This window comes from Paramacrobiotus metropolitanus, unplaced genomic scaffold (genome assembly GCF_019649055.1).
Source record: "Paramacrobiotus metropolitanus isolate TYO unplaced genomic scaffold, Prichtersi_v1.0 Parri_scaffold0000006, whole genome shotgun sequence".
In the NCBI taxonomy this organism is placed as follows: domain Eukaryota; kingdom Metazoa; phylum Tardigrada; class Eutardigrada; order Parachela; family Macrobiotidae; genus Paramacrobiotus; species Paramacrobiotus metropolitanus.
The window spans coordinates 1,715,982-1,734,138 of record NW_026570226.1 but is presented as its reverse complement, the minus strand read 5'-3'; the positions used below and the strand labels follow the sequence as shown (position 1 = coordinate 1,734,138).

The 18,157-nt window shown below is 41.0% G+C and overlaps 6 protein-coding genes across 8 annotated transcripts; 3 read left to right on the top strand and 3 right to left on the bottom strand.

Annotated features, from left to right (window-relative positions):
• Positions 1-292: 292 nt before the first annotated feature.
• On the bottom strand, positions 293-2,328 carry LOC129581598 (uncharacterized). Its single transcript, XM_055472777.1, has 4 exons — positions 1,753-2,328; positions 1,125-1,352; positions 765-1,005; positions 293-608 (listed from the first exon to the last, which is right to left on the bottom strand). Exons 1-4 carry the CDS (start codon positions 2,186-2,188, stop codon positions 557-559), a joined length of 957 nt encoding a protein of 318 aa, XP_055328752.1. The 5' UTR covers positions 2,189-2,328; the 3' UTR covers positions 293-556.
• A 202-nt stretch (positions 2,329-2,530) lies between these two features.
• LOC129581596 (uncharacterized) lies at positions 2,531-5,971 on the bottom strand. 2 transcript variants are annotated; one of them, XM_055472775.1, is made up of 4 exons: positions 5,843-5,971; positions 5,156-5,733; positions 4,404-4,898; positions 2,531-4,045 (listed from the first exon to the last, which is right to left on the bottom strand). In XM_055472775.1, the coding sequence occupies exons 2-4, from the start codon at positions 5,490-5,492 to the stop codon at positions 2,775-2,777; spliced, it is 2,103 nt and encodes a 700-aa protein (XP_055328750.1). In that variant the 5' UTR covers positions 5,493-5,733; positions 5,843-5,971; the 3' UTR covers positions 2,531-2,774. The 2 variants fall into 2 exon arrangements, with proteins under 2 accessions (XP_055328750.1, XP_055328749.1); XM_055472774.1 differs by having other exon boundaries at positions 5,156-5,961.
• Positions 5,972-6,414: 443 nt separating this feature from the next.
• On the top strand, positions 6,415-11,455 carry LOC129581814 (protein timeless homolog). 2 transcript variants are annotated; one of them, XM_055473069.1, is made up of 14 exons: positions 6,415-6,550; positions 6,834-7,023; positions 7,230-7,335; positions 7,427-7,586; positions 8,082-8,211; positions 8,267-8,469; positions 8,601-8,834; positions 8,989-9,256; positions 9,320-9,459; positions 9,600-9,704; positions 10,146-10,328; positions 10,424-10,566; positions 10,671-10,833; positions 10,975-11,455. In XM_055473069.1, the coding sequence occupies exons 2-14, from the start codon at positions 6,844-6,846 to the stop codon at positions 11,330-11,332; spliced, it is 2,373 nt and encodes a 790-aa protein (XP_055329044.1). In that variant the 5' UTR covers positions 6,415-6,550; positions 6,834-6,843; the 3' UTR covers positions 11,333-11,455. The 2 variants fall into 2 exon arrangements, with proteins under 2 accessions (XP_055329044.1, XP_055329043.1); XM_055473068.1 differs by having other exon boundaries at positions 6,446-6,489.
• Positions 11,456-11,902: 447 nt separating this feature from the next.
• Positions 11,903-15,810, top strand: LOC129582111 (cell division cycle 5-related protein-like). Its single transcript, XM_055473538.1, has 8 exons — positions 11,903-12,359; positions 12,476-12,637; positions 12,983-13,210; positions 13,305-13,539; positions 13,612-13,752; positions 13,907-14,237; positions 14,368-15,338; positions 15,404-15,810. Exons 1-8 carry the CDS (start codon positions 12,211-12,213, stop codon positions 15,518-15,520), a joined length of 2,334 nt encoding a protein of 777 aa, XP_055329513.1. The 5' UTR covers positions 11,903-12,210; the 3' UTR covers positions 15,521-15,810.
• Positions 15,811-15,949: 139 nt separating this feature from the next.
• LOC129582114 (proteasome subunit beta type-2-like) lies at positions 15,950-17,922 on the bottom strand. Its single transcript, XM_055473541.1, has 4 exons — positions 17,727-17,922; positions 16,630-16,823; positions 16,304-16,516; positions 15,950-16,225 (listed from the first exon to the last, which is right to left on the bottom strand). The coding sequence occupies exons 1-4, from the start codon at positions 17,905-17,907 to the stop codon at positions 16,121-16,123; spliced, it is 693 nt and encodes a 230-aa protein (XP_055329516.1). The 5' UTR covers positions 17,908-17,922; the 3' UTR covers positions 15,950-16,120.
• LOC129582115 (spermatogenesis-associated protein 17-like) lies at positions 16,988-18,126 on the top strand. The gene has a single exon (XM_055473542.1). It carries the CDS (start codon positions 16,988-16,990, stop codon positions 17,654-17,656), a length of 669 nt encoding a protein of 222 aa, XP_055329517.1. The 3' UTR covers positions 17,657-18,126.
• The last annotated feature ends 31 nt before the right edge of the window (positions 18,127-18,157 follow it).

Below are 18,157 nucleotides of genomic sequence, written 5' to 3'. Positions count from 1 at the left end.
TCGGAAAGTTGGAAACGTAGATCAGTAGAATATGGCTGCCTGAATCACACGTCTTTTAGCAGAAAAGGGCAAATAACATCCGTGCTGATTACATACGTAAAAACTTTTGGGGTACCAAAAATTACAAAGGATGATATTCATAAAGGTTAGAGTACGTTATCCAACCAAAAAAAAAGTTTTTTGCACCACTTGCAACTTACGTATTAATCGTTTTGGGTTATATAATCTTCTATCTTGTTCCATCATTGTGAGGCTTCGACGCTTCGTGAGCACTTTGTGTGGGTAAACACGTGTCAAACCGGCATTAAAAATTTCGCTTTAACTAGGAATTAAAGTGCACTATGGTTTCTAAGTCCGTATGCAAAACCAAGCAAGACTTACTCATTGCAGCTTAACGACTGACAGCAAACAATCTCCTGTCAATTTCCGTCAGCACCGAATTGCTGATGTATAGCGTACCATCAAGAACTGAACTGAGAGATCTCAACATCATTTGCTTAATATAACAGAAAACAAATTCAAAAGTGTACTTGCATGGCGATACATGACAAAAGCCTTAGAATTGGGCAGGGAAATTAAATTTTCTGTTGCGAGGATATACGGGAAACCTACAACGACAAACATTAAAATTTAGTCGGATCGAATACGGAAAACTCCAACTTGCATCATTATTACTATCTTTACTATTATTAGGTACTCTTTATTTATGCTGTACAATACCGATTTCGACAGTATGTACAATATGTATAATTTAATGGCTTTACCTCCAGTGACTGGTAGGACGATCTAGACACTGGATTTCTCCAGCCACAGTTCCATCGTTTCCACACAAACAGGCCATGTAACAACCTGTTGCCGCGTTAGCATAGAATGCCGGTCGTAAAGGGCGATCATCATCGCGCAACATACTGCTGGCCAATATCCAGCACACGGCTTCCGGCACCGGATTGCCCACACGGCACGAAATAGCACCGCTGTCTGTGTCATTAGACTGAGTCCAGTTTTCTACAATTAGAAAAATTATTATTATGCATCACTTATACTTTGCTAGCATTCTACATTGTCTGCGTCAGTTTTAGTGCAATGTACACCCAGCATGCTACGAAGCGACCATCGGAGCTTACGACAGTTTTTATATAAAGGACACGAGCTCAAAATCGAAAAACTGGCTTCACAACGTTGATCCCGAGGTGGTCCATCACACAGCGAATAGCACGAAAACTGCGGCATGGCGGTGGAATCACTGATCGGTCGGCATTCGCATTCAACCGTGGATAACCAGTGGTTACGATCGTTGGACATGCCGATAACTGCCCTTGGCTTCTGGCAACTGAGATCCGTCACTTGCACAGCTACAAAGGTCAAAAAAGGTTTTGTTATCAGAATACAAATTTTTTTTTTCTGTAATCACGTTTAACACAGAATGATACTTTTATAAGAATTATGTTAGATGCTATTGCGGTTGCAAATTTGAAAATTGAATTCTAATCAAGTTTCCTTGTACCGCTAGGCTAAGTAACTTATCGAGCGCTTTTAATAACTGGAATGGTCGTATCGCAACAAAACGAACCATATGTAACAATAACTGAAAATACGAGGTATTTTAATTACGCTGTTAACATCTTGTTGATCGATTACCGCTGTCGATATATCCCTAATTGTAAGTAAATAATATACAGTATAAAGTTCGAAATATTTATTTAGTTTTCTGACTAATGTAAGCAAGATTCCTGTAGTTTTTTTGCCACTTACATCCGTCATTTACCGGCCCGTTGACTTGGTTTTGGGGCGTTTGCATGGGTGGTGGCGGTGGTTGCATATTAGGCATCATCATGGAGCCACTGTTTGGTACAGGCGGTGCAAAGTCGGGACCATACCATTTTGTCATTCCTGCTCTGTTGGTGTTTCGCAGTCCCGGTAGCGAAGGAAAATCATTGTACGTCAGACTATTGGAAGAGTCGGCACCCACATTACTCCTTCCGGTTAGCGAAATAGGATCGCCGTACTGTCCGGTGCTGGCACCCGGGAGGGCCGGTATGCCGATGTAGTTAGCCAATCCTCTGGAAAATTTGTCATCCAAATCCGGAACTCCAATGGGAATGTCCATACGACCTTGTAACTGAGCCGTAGCCCATCGTGTCAGAAGGAGCAGAAACACAATACTGATCATGGTGAAATACTCGTGCATTCGAATGCGAAAGGTCGCTTCGGTTGTACCGCGCGCAGTTAACGTGAGCTACAACAAATTTTCTTCGTGCGTAGATGTTTTTAAACTTGTACCGGTGGCTTCGTTTGGGTGGCCAGGGTGAAGTTTGGCCGCTGTGATTATCCAAGCATTTCGTTGTGTACGTCGAAGTAATAACGCACATAGCGTTTATGAACTGGTGTTATTTCCGCTTTACCAACTAGAGCATTCGAGCGAGAAAAAGATCACCCTATCATCGCTACATTGTCTGCGGACATTTCCTCCCACGCAACAATGCCATTTTACGAAAACAGCCTATTAACAGCCGCTAATAACGCGTTGATGTTCAACTCTTCTTCCTAGCGTAAAATTCCGTACATTTTAAAAACTGGCCATCCGTGTCACAGAAATGGTTCGACGCATCAACTTTTGATCAAGACAAACAACCGCTAGGATACAAATTTAGAAAACTTTATCAGGTTCCGCAAACTTCACCCATAAATCTGTACAAAAACGATTATATCCAATTCAGTACCATGAAACGACAGCGCATTTACTGAAAAAAACAACAACCGCATAAATTTTTGCGTCAATCCAGAGTGACAACATCAGCTGAAATACTCTGTGTAGACGAATTTCCGGTCGTCCGACTTCGAAGACGTTTCCCAGCTTCCATCGCATTGGCCTCGTTGGAGATCTGCTCCAGAGGCAAACGGTCTCGATTAGCTCGGTTGCTCGTACTGACAGCAGCAGGTTGACAAACTGAAGTTACCGTGATAGGTGCATTGACACCTTTCATGGGTGTACAAACTAATGACTGGCCATTAACGTTGATCGACATGCCGCCACGCGAGCTATGTAACATGTCTTCAAATTCCTGCGATGTGAGATCTGTATCTGGCAAGTGAAGGACACCAGCGGGAGAAATACAATCATCGTCATCGGACGGAGCCAAATCGTTCGGTTGGATGGGACTAAGCGCCGCTGACTCGCAATCATCCAGGATAACACTCTTACTGGGTGAAATCGTCGGTGTAGTAATTTCTGGGTTGCTGTTTCGTTGTGCGGTCGGTTTATCGTCGGATGAGATTTCAACACAGGAAACATCAGCGGATGTTGAAGCTTGCGATTGCGCGCGACTTCTCTTTCCTTCTACCTTTTTCTCACCCGCAAAGCGTCGTTCGACGATGGTTTCTCTCACAAGCACACACGCATCGTTTTCGTCGATCTTATCTGACGCTTCCGCAACGACTCCGAGGGATTTCTTTATTCGATAGAACGGGTTATTGGTCTTTCCCAGCTCCGGTACATTCCATTCTCCATGAAACGTCGCCGTTCCACAACGGTGCCCAAAACAACGCTGAAGGGCTTTTTCCAGCAATCCTAAATTTGCAAGCGCACCACCCAAATGGAAGCTAACGGTATCACAAAATCCAACGGGATTAATGACATTGGCACAATTCCCGTCGTAATATTCCGACAAGGCTTTGGTAAAAATCATTTGAAGGATAACGCTGTCGTGCTCCGATGAAACGTCCACCACGACAATGTCGTCAAAGGGTATCCAAACAAAAAATCGGCCGGCTGTCCCTTCCAGTTCAAAACACATCGTTTGTGAGCCTAAGCTAAAGCTCAAACACCACTGATCCGGCGCTTCATCGTTGGAAATAAAAGGGTTATAAACAGGAACCGGTGGAAAATCACTTTGGTCGGAAGATGCGTAACAAGGAGTATTCAAGCGGAAGGAGAAAACTTTGCGGTGAATCCCGCGACGCTCATTAGTGAAATTAACCGCCTCGTAGGCAAAGTTGGGAATCGGCGAATCCGTCGGTGAGCAATTGCGGAAAATAGACACGAAATCTAGCAAGAAAAATCAAACCAATTATCAAGATCTCCCGAGAAACATTGATAGGTATCGCGGCGTTCAAATTAACGTAAGCCAAGAGAAACTTATCCCTATCTGAATAACGATGCATAACAACAACAAGAAGCAATATTTTAATTTCCGACTTCTCTACTTATCGAGTTATACCTAAATGTGCATTTTTTTAGGCTTGCAGAAAGCACCGTAAAATGTCTCAGAAGTCGCAAGAAAAAATGAAAAATCTTTTTCAAGTCAACCGTATATTCAAAACCTATACTCGTACTTATCGTAAAATGAACTTAAATGTGACTTATAAATAGTGGCGACACAAAAATTGTGGAAGACAAAACGTACCTTTTAACCACATGCGCAAACCCACTTTGTATCCAATCGCGCGAACAATGGTGACAGATTTCTGGCACAAAAACCCCATCATGACACAAAGTTGTAGTTGCTGGGCATAATCTTCGCATGTCGAGAAAAGTTTATATATTTCCCTCATGATCTCATTATAAAAAGGCCCATTAAACATCGCAGTCAAATGAGCCCACAATCCAACAAGCAGGCGCAAAAGATTTCGCTTGACACTACAATGCACAAACTTGGCCAACTTATGGAGATCCACAACACAAGGCATTATCACGGTAGCGCAGTAGTTACTATCATCCAGGGCAGGCCTAGAAATATTTCGGAATATCCGAAAAATCATCCAGCTGCCCTCGAGAAACGACACCAAAGCTTCAGCGAGAGTGTTATGGCTAGAAATGAGAGACGGATCGGTTCCGATGTTGCTGGCGGTCCTCGGCTGATAATTCTCTTTACAGAGCACAACGCGCCTCAGAATAGCGACTGAAATGTAAAAAATTTTTAATGCAGGTGATCAAATTTCTATAATTTCCTAAAAAGCCGAAGACATCCAAATAACAAAAGAAATTACAGCCACAACACGGACGGATTGAAATAAATAAATATTGCAACAGCGTAAGAGTCGCAATGTAAAAGGTAAATCCGCTACAGCAGTAAGAAACAAAAATATTTTTACCCCTAAAAACTAGCCATAAAACTTCACAAAATTTTTAGTTGTCCAAAGAAACACATTCGCTTACCAATGTCGTCATGTTTGGTTGCCTTCCATTCTGCTTTGATTTGATTAAGCGCTGCGTCTTCCAGGGAGTCTGCTCCGACGCTGAGCAGTTGTTGAACACTATTTAACTGTCCACATCGCATCAAGATGTCATGAGTTAAACCTTGTGTTTCACTGACATTGGCCAAGCATTTTTGAAGGGTGGATTCCTGCTTCGTTAAGCGCTTCTGCTTCTTCTCCTCCTCCGGATCCACAAGGGTAACTTCGCTGATCTGGGATTCCAGTCCATTTAAACTGGAAGTCGCATTACGAGCTGGCTGTATGCGCGTTGGCTGAGCCTGTGCGCGCGCTCGTGACATGATGATTTGAGCCGCAAAATCCAAAACAGAAAATAACAGGTCGTATCAACAAAACCAGCGAAGAAATTTCAGTCAGTTTCGGGCAGAGAAGACTACTGATAAGAGACACCATTAATCGGAGAACATCCCAGTCATATCAAACTATCAGATAATCACCAGTTCATAATCCATCTGTCAATATGAATAAAAATATGTATAATTTTTATGGAGTTCGCGGCTCGCCAAGACAATCCAGAAAAGACTGAAAGAAACGAGGAATTATATAATTTTATCCAGGCACGATTTACCATATTAAGCATATGCCCCTGTATGTTAAACGTTGAAAAAATGCAACATTTACGGTGATTTACCAATGAAAGGTATTTTTCAAGGCAATATTTTCTCGTTAAGTTTAGTAAACATAAAATTCTAAACAAGCGAGCCGCAAAGGTATAAAATTAAATGTAAATTAAGTGAGATAAAAGTATAGTAAATTATTAATTTTTTATTTATATTCATAATTGTCAGGCAAAAGACAACCATGCTGGCTGCAACCACTATCGACTCGCCCATAATTCGTTCGCCCAAACCACAAATCCGTCTTAAGCCCAATGACCCACAAGGCATTGCAAATAATTAAAGAGTGAGTTAGTCCGACAGTCCGACTCAGTGAGACAGTGAGTCGGACTAAAGGTTTTTGTTTTTCGTTTCTCGTTTTTCGTTTTTCTTTTTACTTCAAAAGGTTTTTGTTTTTCGTAATTTCAGTATCGGTAAATTATTAAAAGTTGTTTCGATCAATTGCATACTGTGTCTTGAGAAGACATGCTTTTAGAATTAATTTTAATAGGTAAACAAAAATGGATTCAAAATTTATTGTTGGAATTGGCAGTGGTTCGTGGAGTGATTTACTTGGCGGGCACCCATAGCGGACCAAGCGGAAATGGTTCGGCCACAGCGCCGCCACACACAGAAAAGAGATGATTTTGATTTACTCGTTAATACCTGCTTCCTGCAGTCGGTGAGCGGGAATTTCGCAAAACACAGGCTTGGAGTACTCACAGCTGTACAATTCGAGCAAGGTTTGATTATTGATAATTTGATACTACTGTGTTTTCTGGTTTGCCATTTATTTATTATTGCTTTTATTTGTTTACGATAATTTAATACACGATCGTCTTCCGTTGTTTAGAGTTTTTTTTAGACCATTCAAATTCTGAGATTGCAAAACTCTGCTGTGAAAATATCGATGACGGTCTGTTCTAAATCACCATTGTCATAATTTACCAGTTAGAGTTAGCCCAGTATTGAGGACTCGCTTTGCCAAGAGCGCTTGCTTATTTCGGTTCTGAACTTGTGACGCAGCGGAACCTGGATGCTATTGTCCGCCACGATGTTTGGTTATAATTCTACTGTCAAAGAAGCGAAAAAGCTTGGAGAGCGGCTGCAGCGTGCCATCAATCCAAATGGAAGCAACACAGTGAACAAACCAAAGCCAGTAGCACCAGGGAAGCCTGAAGAAGAAGAGGCTGCAGAGGAGCTGGTTCCAAATGAGGTACATACTACATATTAAACGAAGTTATTTAGTTCTTTAGAATTTAAACTGTTGCACTGTGCTTATATGTGAATTTTGAGAAATTATCAGTCACTTCGTAAACTGTTAAGCTTATGAAATGCATCATTTCTTACTGCAGTTCTTACTTACCTGCACATCAGTACCATTGCTTTTCTCCGCATGCTGACTTTTCGTTCATTTTTCAGACTGTCGAAGATGTTGAACTGAATTTGGCATTTTACGTCAAACATTTGGGAACCGTGGAAAAGGAAGGAGACAAAGAAATTTACAAGAAACACCCAAAATGCTTACGTAAATAACTTTCGCGTAATTCTTTGTAAACATGCAGATCGACCAAATCGCTCAGTAGAACCTGAAGTTTTTTCTGTCATTTTTCGTATAGTGGCCATTAAGAATATGATCCTGCAAATTCGACATACAGAGCTCAGTCCAAAGATGACGGTGCGACGTTATTTGATCAACACAGGCATCGTCTGCACGGATTTATATCCCGTTTTGATGAACAATCCACGAGATGACGGATTATGGAGAGCCACCATCTGGTACAGTGTTGTACATGTTTACTGTTAATTTTTTCTTAATTTATCGGTGCGGGTTGCAAACTAACGCAATAATTCCAGCCGTATGCTACACATACAGTACTATGTAAGTAATTCGATTCAGTAGGAAATAGGCAATTATTCCAATACGAGTACAACTATGCACGCTAAGACGCTTTTGTGGATTAATAAAGATTTCTTACGATTAGTTCTGGTTTTGATTACAGAAAGCTTACAACCTTAATCTCTTAATATCCTCTGTTTTGCATTTTGTCTTTTTATTCTGGTGAAATTGGCAGTAATAATTCATCGAACTGATGACTAGACTTTGCCATAATATGATAAAAAGTATTAAATATTTAACAAGAGCGTATTTAAATGCCATTCCGATCGTTACGATATATCTATATTAGTGGCTGTCGTATCTGTATGTACTATGTACAATAGGTTGTACCGTTGTACAGTACGAGTAAAAACTGGTCCAACTTCGCATGTCAGGTTGATCGACGAATTAACAATGCCGCCCAGTGAAATTTCATTGCGCATTCCGCGAGATATCCTGGAAGATAATATGGATGTCAGGGCTCGTTTGAAAGAAATGGACGATCGCCGGCAGCCCTGTAAAAAGGTTCTGTAGCATTTTGAGTGAGCGTTACGTTCCCGCCTTATATTGTAGTTTTTAGATGTTTACTGATCCGGAGTTTTTCGCGCATTTTCGTGCTCGCCTTACAGAAGTTCTGAAAAAGCCATCTGAAGAGCGAGATAAAATTGATATTGGCTTCTTGCGGCATTCTTTGAACTTTGTCAGTAACATATTGGAAATGCGTGGTGAGGTGTATGGAAAACAAACCGATTCTCCTGCGTCTCTTCATGATAAAGTCTTCAGGTAAGTGGTATGCCAGGGACTGTGATCTATCAAATAAAAAGCGTTGTTCTGTTTTATGGTGTAGCGCCGAAAACTTTGTTGAACGCTGTTTTCGCTGCTGATGGCGTAGTTGAAAATATACTTCTTTGTAGGGCCATAAACAGCTCCGGATTTACCGGCATAATTCTGTACATGGCATGTGCAGAGAAGTATTCCTCTTTTCGTGTCCTTGATATTCTTCATAATTTACTTCGGTTTCATGACCCGGAAGCTTTAATTAAAGTCAAAACCACGGAATCATGCGAAGCTGACGACAGGCACTCGCAGCAGATATATCAGCGTTCTTTGGCAGCAAAAATGCCTGACCCGCTCCGATCTGTTTCCCGGTACGCACGGCATAGCTGAAATGTGTGTAGTTTACTTGAGTCGTGAGCGATACGTCAGTTATACAATTACAGTTTGTTACTGAACTACTGAAATACTCGTACATAATAAGAGAAATCGTTGCAGCTGCGTATTAGAAATTATGAAATTTTATAGACATTCTACATTTGGCGGTACTTTCGTTCTGAAAGGAGCTAAGGCCGTGAATCGAGAGAATGACATGGTTTTGGTGAAGCCACTCACAAATATTTTGGACAACAAATTCGAACTCACTTCGGATAAAACACCTGATTCACGCAGTCGAAAGGTCTTCCGAATCAAAGAGGAGCGGCATTCATATGTTCCGATTATTTCGCCTGAATTACGCAATTTTTGTGTGATGTTTCTGGAGAATGCATATAATTTGTTTATGGTTAATTTAAAGGTAAAAAGCTAAATATTTTGAAATTTTGATTTTATTCCATTTCTCAGTTTTTTTATTTTTTAGAATGAAATACCTCATCTGATGTCAGTGACAGAACCGGAAGAGTACATTTTACGATATTTGTGGGCTGTGAGGTTTTTCATGGCGTTAAATCGGTTCAACGGTGAAAAGAACGGTGAAAAGGTTTGCGTGGACTTCGTCAGGTTAGTTGTTGTACCGTTGTAACTGGCAGTCTAGGTTTCTGTAGCGTTTTTCAAGATTTTAACATATCTGATAACTGCCATCAGTTTATTTTTCTATATTCGGTCATTACGTACTTACGTAATATTGTTTTCTTACGCAGTGAAACGGTTTCCGTTGACACCTTTCGTTTCATCTATGAGAAAATGGAGAATTATCTCGATATGATGCGTCTGAATAAAACGGAAACCGTGAAGTGGAGCGAGAGGTTGGTTAGACCGTTAGAAGTGAATAATTCGAAGATTTTTCAAGTTCGTATTTCCAGTAAAACCCCTGGAAAGGGCTAATGATTTTTGAAAATACGATATCGCTGAATTGCTTCTAGATTTTGGTGGTTTAAATGTTACTAAAATATTTACAGTGTAGGAAATGAAAACATACGAAACGAAATTTCATTTGTGTTACAGTACTTATGTAAACGGTATCTGTTTCTAGTTTGTACTCTGTAAACTTTCTATAGAAGTACAGTTTCCTTTCTATAGAAGTAGATTCCTTTTACGTGTGTCACGGTTTGTGTAGTTCTTTTATATCTGTTTGCTTTTCGCAGCGAGCAGTTTTGGTTTAATATTAGCACCTTGAGGCATTTTTGATTTGTAGGTATGTGTCGTAAAAGTATTGTGTGTAACTAACTATATACGTGTTTATGCAGAGTGCATGCTACACTGAAGTGTTACCAAGAGATGTTGTGGACGGTGTCCGCCATGCTTTCTCATGAAGATGCCACTGTGCGACGCTCTGCCAAACAGCTTGAAAGTAACGTATTCTACAGCGAAGAGCATCGCGATATGTTTTTTAGTTTATTGAAAGAATTCCACGAAGGAAAGTTTTCACGGTAAATATGTTAAAATTTATGTATGATTACTGATTAGACTTACTGTAATTCTTTGACACCAACCGCATAAACGCTTCTCGTGTGCTTCTTTATAGGCAGTATTTGAATGACCTTGTTATCACGGTACATATCTTTGTTAAACTCATCGAGACATGCTTGGCATCGAAAACCCAGTTGTTTGTGCGCGCCAAGCAGCGGAAGCGGAAGGCTAAAAATCCCACTAAATCAAACAAGAAAAGTAAGTAAGCAATCAGTGGTCAGTCTGGTTTTGTGTTATTTTATGAATGGAAGTTCTGGAAAGAAATTTGCGAACGAGCAATAGTAAATGCGATTCTTTTTCAGATCTTCAACCGGCTTTAGATCATGACGGAGAGGAACATGGCAATGATAACAATGAGAATGACGATGAAGTGATGGATGACGAAGAAGACGATACTGAGAATGACCAGTCGAAAGGTCGCGAGCCGCGTGAAGTGGCGTTCCATTTGAATGCTTATGTGAAACGGTACTGAGACTGAATTTTATAATGATACTTCAGGCGTTTTATTTGGATGCCCGTAATTAATTAATTATGATGAATTGAGGAAATACGGTTAAAGCAGTTGGTGAAAAATGCATTTGTTACTCGTATTTTGTTTCGCCATAGTTTTTCTGTGGCGAGTCATCTGGAACCTTTCATGATCCTGCTGAAGTCTTATTCCTCGAACACCTCCCTGGCCAATCATGCTGTACTAAAGATGTTTCATCGTATTGCGTGGGATCTGAAGATGCCGGATCAATTTTTCCAAATGGAGTTATTCCGCATTATTTATGAGATCAATAATGGGAGGCTTTCGGTATCCGATGGTCGGTTTATCGAAGAGTATCGAGAGTTCATGAAGTACATTCTGACCGAATTTTTTGAACAACTTAGACGAAATCACCTTGTTATTCTTGGTACTCTTTTTTCTGCTGGGGCTGTTAAAACTGTTGATTCGGAGCCGGCAGAGACAGCGGTATCTTAGCGCCCAACTCTAAGAGCTCTGCCAGCGGTTGTGCTTTTTTGGTTTCCTGAAGTCCAGAATTATGCATGTACAGCATTAATTTATTTGGCAGTGTTAATTTGTACCGTTATTAAAATGGTTATTTGGTCGAGCAGTGGCTATCTTCGTGTAATCTATTAATTTGTGAGAATTCTTTTATGCGGTTTCTCATTGCTTTAATTTGCCCAATGGTTGGTTTAATTTGTATTTCGAAATCTCACGCACTTGCGCGTACGACTACAAAAATTAACAATAACAGTTAAGTACCATATGTATATCGTCGCGAAATGGCGTAAAAGCGGTCTTTTTTATTTTTTTTTAAACAGAGTTTTTGGACCAAAAACTCTTTAAAAAATAAAAAAGTGTTATAGTGTGCCAAAGTGTAATGTGCGTGAATATTACTGAATAATTGTAGCAGATTTTGTGAATACTTGTAACGTACGGCTAGCATTATTCGTCCATTTGCAGATTTTTTCGGAATGACCAAAAACACTAACACTTGCGTATTCATTATTCAAGCGCGTTGTCTATACGCAGACTGCAAAGTGCAAACTCAGATATTTGCGATTTACGATTTACAGTACGGTGTACTCCAGTTTGTTAAAGTCCTGAAAAATCTTTTGTGAGGATTGCCGATTGCGATCTATCTTAATTGTAGACTCTTTATGTTGAACCTGATAGTTCTAAACTTTTAATTTATTTTAACAGTTAGTCTACATTGTTTGATGGTAACGGTAATTACGGATGCAAGCCTGTGACTTATTTGCTCACTGATTAATATACTTACATCGTAAACCCCATTGGCAAGAATCAGGCATTTTTCGTTTTCTTTTTGACTCTCCACTCTTCGTCAGGGAACCATGCCTCGCATTCTTATCAAAGGTGGTATTTGGCGCAATACCGAGGATGAAATCCTCAAGGCAGCTGTTATGAAATATGGAAAAAATCAGTGGTCCCGTATTGCCTCTTTACTGCACAGAAAAACTGCCAAGCAGTGTAAAGCTCGCTGGTAAGACTCGCAAGAACTTAATATGTTGTTATGATTTGGACTGTGAAAGTTATGATAAATATTGTTGATTGATCTCACATTTGAAATGGTTTTCATGAGTTGATCTCTAAACATAGGTACGAATGGTTGGATCCCAGCATTAAAAAGACGGAATGGAGTCGAGAGGAGGAAGAGAAACTACTGCATTTGGCCAAACTGATGCCCACACAATGGCGAACCATCGCTCCAATTGTCGGCCGAACGGCGGCGCAGTGTTTAGAGCACTACGAGCATCTTCTGTGAGTGAGGAAGGGTTGTTTTCAAAGCATGCAGTAAAATAATTGCGCATATGACGGATATGAATGGCTCGAACATCTAGCATTCTTTCACCGCTCTGGGTTTTGCATTTTCCTTTTTTTAAACTATTTCATATTTTAGATAGTAAATCTATTTTATCAACCTTTGGACGTTTCCTATTCGTATTACATTTGCATTTATAAATTTAAAGCTTATTTTGTCGAGTTTTGAATATGTGCTGATTAGTTATTAGGTAGATGAGTGATAACCCATTTGTTCTAACCGAATGAGATGGCAGAGCACACTTTTATATTATGATTTACCATTAAAAAATTATTAATTTATAGCGATCAAGCGCAAAAGAAAAGTGAAGGTGACGATGATGCGTTGGATCCCCGAAAACTGCGTCCCGGGGAAATCGACCCGAACCCAGAAACCAAACCCGCACGTCCCGATCCGAAGGATATGGACGAGGATGAACTGGAGATGCTGTCGGAAGCCCGTGCGCGGTTGGCCAATACACAGGGCAAAAAAGCCAAGCGGAAAGCCAGGGAAAAGTCGTTGGATGAAGCAAGGTATGACCGTAATTAAGTCTATCAAACATGTTACCTTCACTTCGCTCACCATCAGAATAATTAATCTTATCCATAAACTATCGTTTTCGTTTAGACGCTTAGCGTCGTTACAGAAGCGACGGGAAATGCGTGCGGCGGGTATTCGTGTACGGCTGATTAAAAAGAGTAAACGGATGACCGTGGATTACCACGAAGAAATCCCGTTTGAGAAAAAGACGCCCAAAGGTTTCTATGACACGAAAGAGGAGAACGAATTAATTAACACTAAAGAATTCAAAAGATTGAATCCAAGAGAACTGCAGCCGGAACCGAAATCAATAACCGAAGCGGTAAGTTTTGCACTTGTGCGGATGAAATGCACACAGTATTATTTGATGTACTTACTGGTTTTGTTATTTCAGCGAGAACGCAAGAAAGATGCGGAAAAGATGAAGAAGCGCAAGGAAAATGAAATGCCAGACGCATTTTCTAATCAGCCGGTCGTTAAGCGCGGTAAACTTGTGCTGCCCGAACCACAGATTACGGATAAGGAACTCGATGAGGTGCGTAATGTCACGATAGTACGAGACGAGATTGGTATGAGATGAGATTGGACAGTCTTTTTATTCGGTTATCGTTCTGGTTTTTTTGCAAGTTTTTATGTTAATTGTGCCCTGTAATCGGCCTGATTTCACATTTTCGCGGTGATATTTTTAGGTTGTCAAACTGGGTCGGGCAACGGAGGCGTTCCGGGATGCGTCTAAAGAAGGATCCGAAGCGTCCCAGGCTTTGTTATCGGATTATTCTGCTACTCCCAGCGTTCACAATTTCCGAACACCCCGCACCACAACACAGAAGGATGTGGTGCTGCAGGAAGCCCAAAATATCTTGGCGCTGTCGAATGTGGAAACGCCACTGAAAGGTGGAATGAACACTCCGCTGGTGGAATCCGATTTTACCGGTGCCACTCCACGAAAAAATGTTGTGCAAACACCGAATGTGCTGTTACAAGCTTTGAAAACACCTGGTCATCCAGGCGGTGCTGGAGGTACGACTGAGACGTTTACATGAACATTTACATTACTTTTTATGATGTCTGCAATAGCAACTATTCTTGTGGCGAAAACATGATAACATTACTTTGTGGACTCTAACTGTGACATGGTAATGTTTTCCAGGAATGACCCCAAGATCGAATGCTGGGGTTAGCGAGCCTGGTGCATCAGTCCGCGAATCCGTCCGGGATTCACTTCGAATCAATGTTGATGAGGAGGTGGACGATTCATTAAACCAGGACGTATTGCGTCGAAAACTCCGCGACGGCCTGTCAAGCCTTCCCGCCCCAAAGAATGATTTCGAAATTGTTGTTCCGGAAGCGGATGGCATTGAGGAGGGTGTGGAAGTCAGCGACGAAATGGAGTTGGCTCCGGATGCGGACGATCTGGAAACGCAACGTCAGTTGGCCGAAGATGCTCGCCGGAAACTGGAATGGAGTTTGCGATCGCAGTCGGTCCAGCGCGATCTTCCACGTCCCACCCAGCCATATATGATTAGTTCTCGACTGGATGCTGCTGGAATTGATAATGATTACAAATCGGCAGAGAATCTAATTCATAAAGAAATGTTAACTATGATGCATTACGACGCGCTGAAAAATCCGCAAGGGAAACTGGCGGATGTGAAAAGTAGTTCCTGTGCGTTCTTAAAGGTGAATCCATATGAGTCTTTTACAGCCGATGAACTGACACATGCCAGAAATTTAATTGCTGAGGCCGAAAGGGATCTGGCTGTGGATGCGGAAACGTTTAATTCCGTTTGGGAAGATATCAATAAGAAGGTGGCGTATATCGGAGAGAAGGATCATGTTCACCGCTTCGGCACGCTGGACGAGGCATCTAAAAAAGATGTGTGTGACTTTTTGGAAAAACGGATTGATGGATATTCGAAAGCGAATGAAAGGCTGAATGGAAGGCTGGAAAAAATGGATAAAAATTTGGGCATTATGACTGCCGGATACAGACAACGCGTTGCAGGGTTGTCGAAACGGCTAGAAGAATCTGAAGCGACTCTAGATCAAGCAAATTTGGATGTGACTTCGTTTGACTTGCTGAAGGCCAGAGAGGATGTTGCTATTGCGAGAAGATTGACGGTACGTTTTGTTTGATGATGCACTTTTATGTTAATTAATTACAGGAATTATTTAAAAAATTGCAGATGATCGAAGAGGATGTTAACAAACAGGCAGAACGAGAAAAGGCGTTACAACAACGCTTTATGGAACTTCGTCGCCAGCTGGAGAATTTCCAAACCGCTGACGATGATGAAGCTTGAAAGCGCGCGGAATTCAGTGCATTTCTGCAAAACCTAAATACATTTTATGTTCAGTGGTCACTTGATTTTGATTGGTAGTTTCGTTATTATTCCTGGTATAATTTATATTGCACTGGGCGGAGCGCTTTGAGTGGACTTAGTCGTACCGATATTATAAACGCGTACCGTGGATGTAGAGCCGAAACGCGTGAACACATAATAATGTTATTGCAAACGCGTGAGTCAACGAAATACGATATATCTGGCAGCAGCTGTTGAAAAATAAGTAATAGTACTGTAATGGTTACTCGTTAGTAAGTATTATACTAAATTATCGAAAATATTGTAAACACCATACATATGCTGTTCTCTACAAAAATATGAACTACGCCTAGCCGTGCAGCTCCATATTAAAACAGATTCTATGCGGTACTTGGGAAGTTAATGCAGTACTGTCTGCGATAATACAGATTGCCGATTTACTGCTCTTGTATGGAGGTGGTTCATTAACATTCAGAAAGCGAAAAATCCAACATTTAAAAAAGTTGTGAAGAGGGAACACACGGCGAAAAACTAAATTAAAACAGTGGAGAGATACAGTTTGACAACAAACAACAGAATCTAAGCCTTCACTGTTGGATGAAGATCACCCAACAACTTGACGCCGTCTTTGTCAATCCTGTGCACTTTGAACTTCGGGATATTAAGGATGAAGCGCTTATACAGCTGAAAAATTACAACGTAAAATTAGATCGCTATGATCACATATTACTGATATTAGTAATCATATTTAAAAAGCCGTACCTCATTGATGCAATATTGTAGCAACTGAACACCTTCCGCTTCGTTCATATCTGGTCGATAGTGTTTATCCAACAATCCAAACGAAAATGACGCAGCATACCCATGTACGGCGAATGGCATTTTGGCCAAAGTGCCCATATAGTCGATGAAGAAAAGCGATGGTCCTTCGATGTGATCGTGTCCGGCCAAGAGCATGTTCACTTGATAAGGAGTCTAAAAACGTTGGAAGCGTAATGACCATTTCGAGATATCATAAATTAACAACAGTAAGCGACAATTTTATCAGATTAAAAATACGTAGACATTATGGCGCAACAGAAACTCACCCGGCTCCGTAGAAATTCCGCCAACTGATTGCGCACAAAATATGCCGCTGCCGATGGTGCGAGATCATAGCCATTGCGTATGCGGTACAACTTCAAATTCTTTTCGATATATTCACCAAATTGCTCCGTGTCTCCGGATTCTCCATTGGTCAGCAGTAACAACTTCTCACCGAGACGGAATGTCTTGTCCGTATCTAAAAAATGAATCAGTAATGAAATCAAATTTTAAAGGCAGTAATAATTCGAAAATGACTATAGGAAAAGTACACAGTCATGTTCTTTTTAACATACTAAAGTATGCTGGAGCAACATCCTTAGCAACCCCGAAAGCCTTCATTCTTTTTCGAACAAATTAAAAATGGCTCTGGCTTATTACAAAATTCTCAACAGCGGTGACGAATTTGTTCGCAAACTGCTCGAAACACACCAGCGTCTGCTTCCGTACATAAGAAAAGAGCGCGAAGCGGCAGTGAAGATTCAGGCGACTTGGAAACGCTACAAAACCCGTCGCATCATTGCCGCTTGGCAGGGAGCTGCTCTGACCATTCAAACAAATTGGAGAATTTTCCTGGCTAAGCGCAAAGTATCCGAAATGCGATTAGAACAGCAAATGAGAAATCTGGCTGCATTTCTCGACCGTACCGCAACTATCATACAGTCTGCATGGCGCGGATATTACGCCAGGAAAACCAGCCTGGATTATTACAAACGGAAAAAGAAACTGCAAGAAATTCAGCGTATCAATGATTCCATGCGGGAACAGGTGCAAGCCAACTATGAAAGGCAAGCATACGAACATGCTATAAAAGTTAAAGAAGAAACCGACCAGAAAGTCCAGCGCAAACTCGTGCAAACACACTGTTTATTAAGTACCAAACAAGTTCCTGGAGTCTACGCAAACAACAAAACCATGGAACACGCCATCGTGGAGCAGACTCGAAAAATACTGCGCACTGAGAAAAGAAGCTGCGCATCGAAAATGGCAAAACAAGAAGAAACTCGTCGTGAAATCCAGCGGAGAATGTAAGGAACACGGTTCATTAGGTCATTTAAGTCATAAGTGCCAAAATATGTGGGCACTCTTTGGAGTAACTCACCTTGGTGAAGAGCAATCACGCTGAACGCTGTCACGGTGTCCGCGGCCACAAGGACGAAATCATTAAACTGTACTCCAAACAGACATTCCGCCATTTTTTTGTTTTGGCAAAAGAATCTTATCAAAACAAATGTATTTTTGATGGATGAGAAATTCAACCCAAACGAGACCAGTCTTTTCATTGATCCATGATGGTGCAGTTCTGTTGACAACGGAGCATACGAGAATAAACCTCACAACAGGGAACTAAGCGATGGAGACTGTTTCCGGTTGCCGACAGAAGAATCGTCAAAATCTTGATTTCTGAAGGTTGCATATGGACCAAGATATCACATATAATTTCAGATTTTCAAGTGTTTATCTGAAAAATTTTTCGAATAATTGTGAACTGTGCTTTGTTATTTCCTAGCTTAAGGCTTTCGCGGATAACCA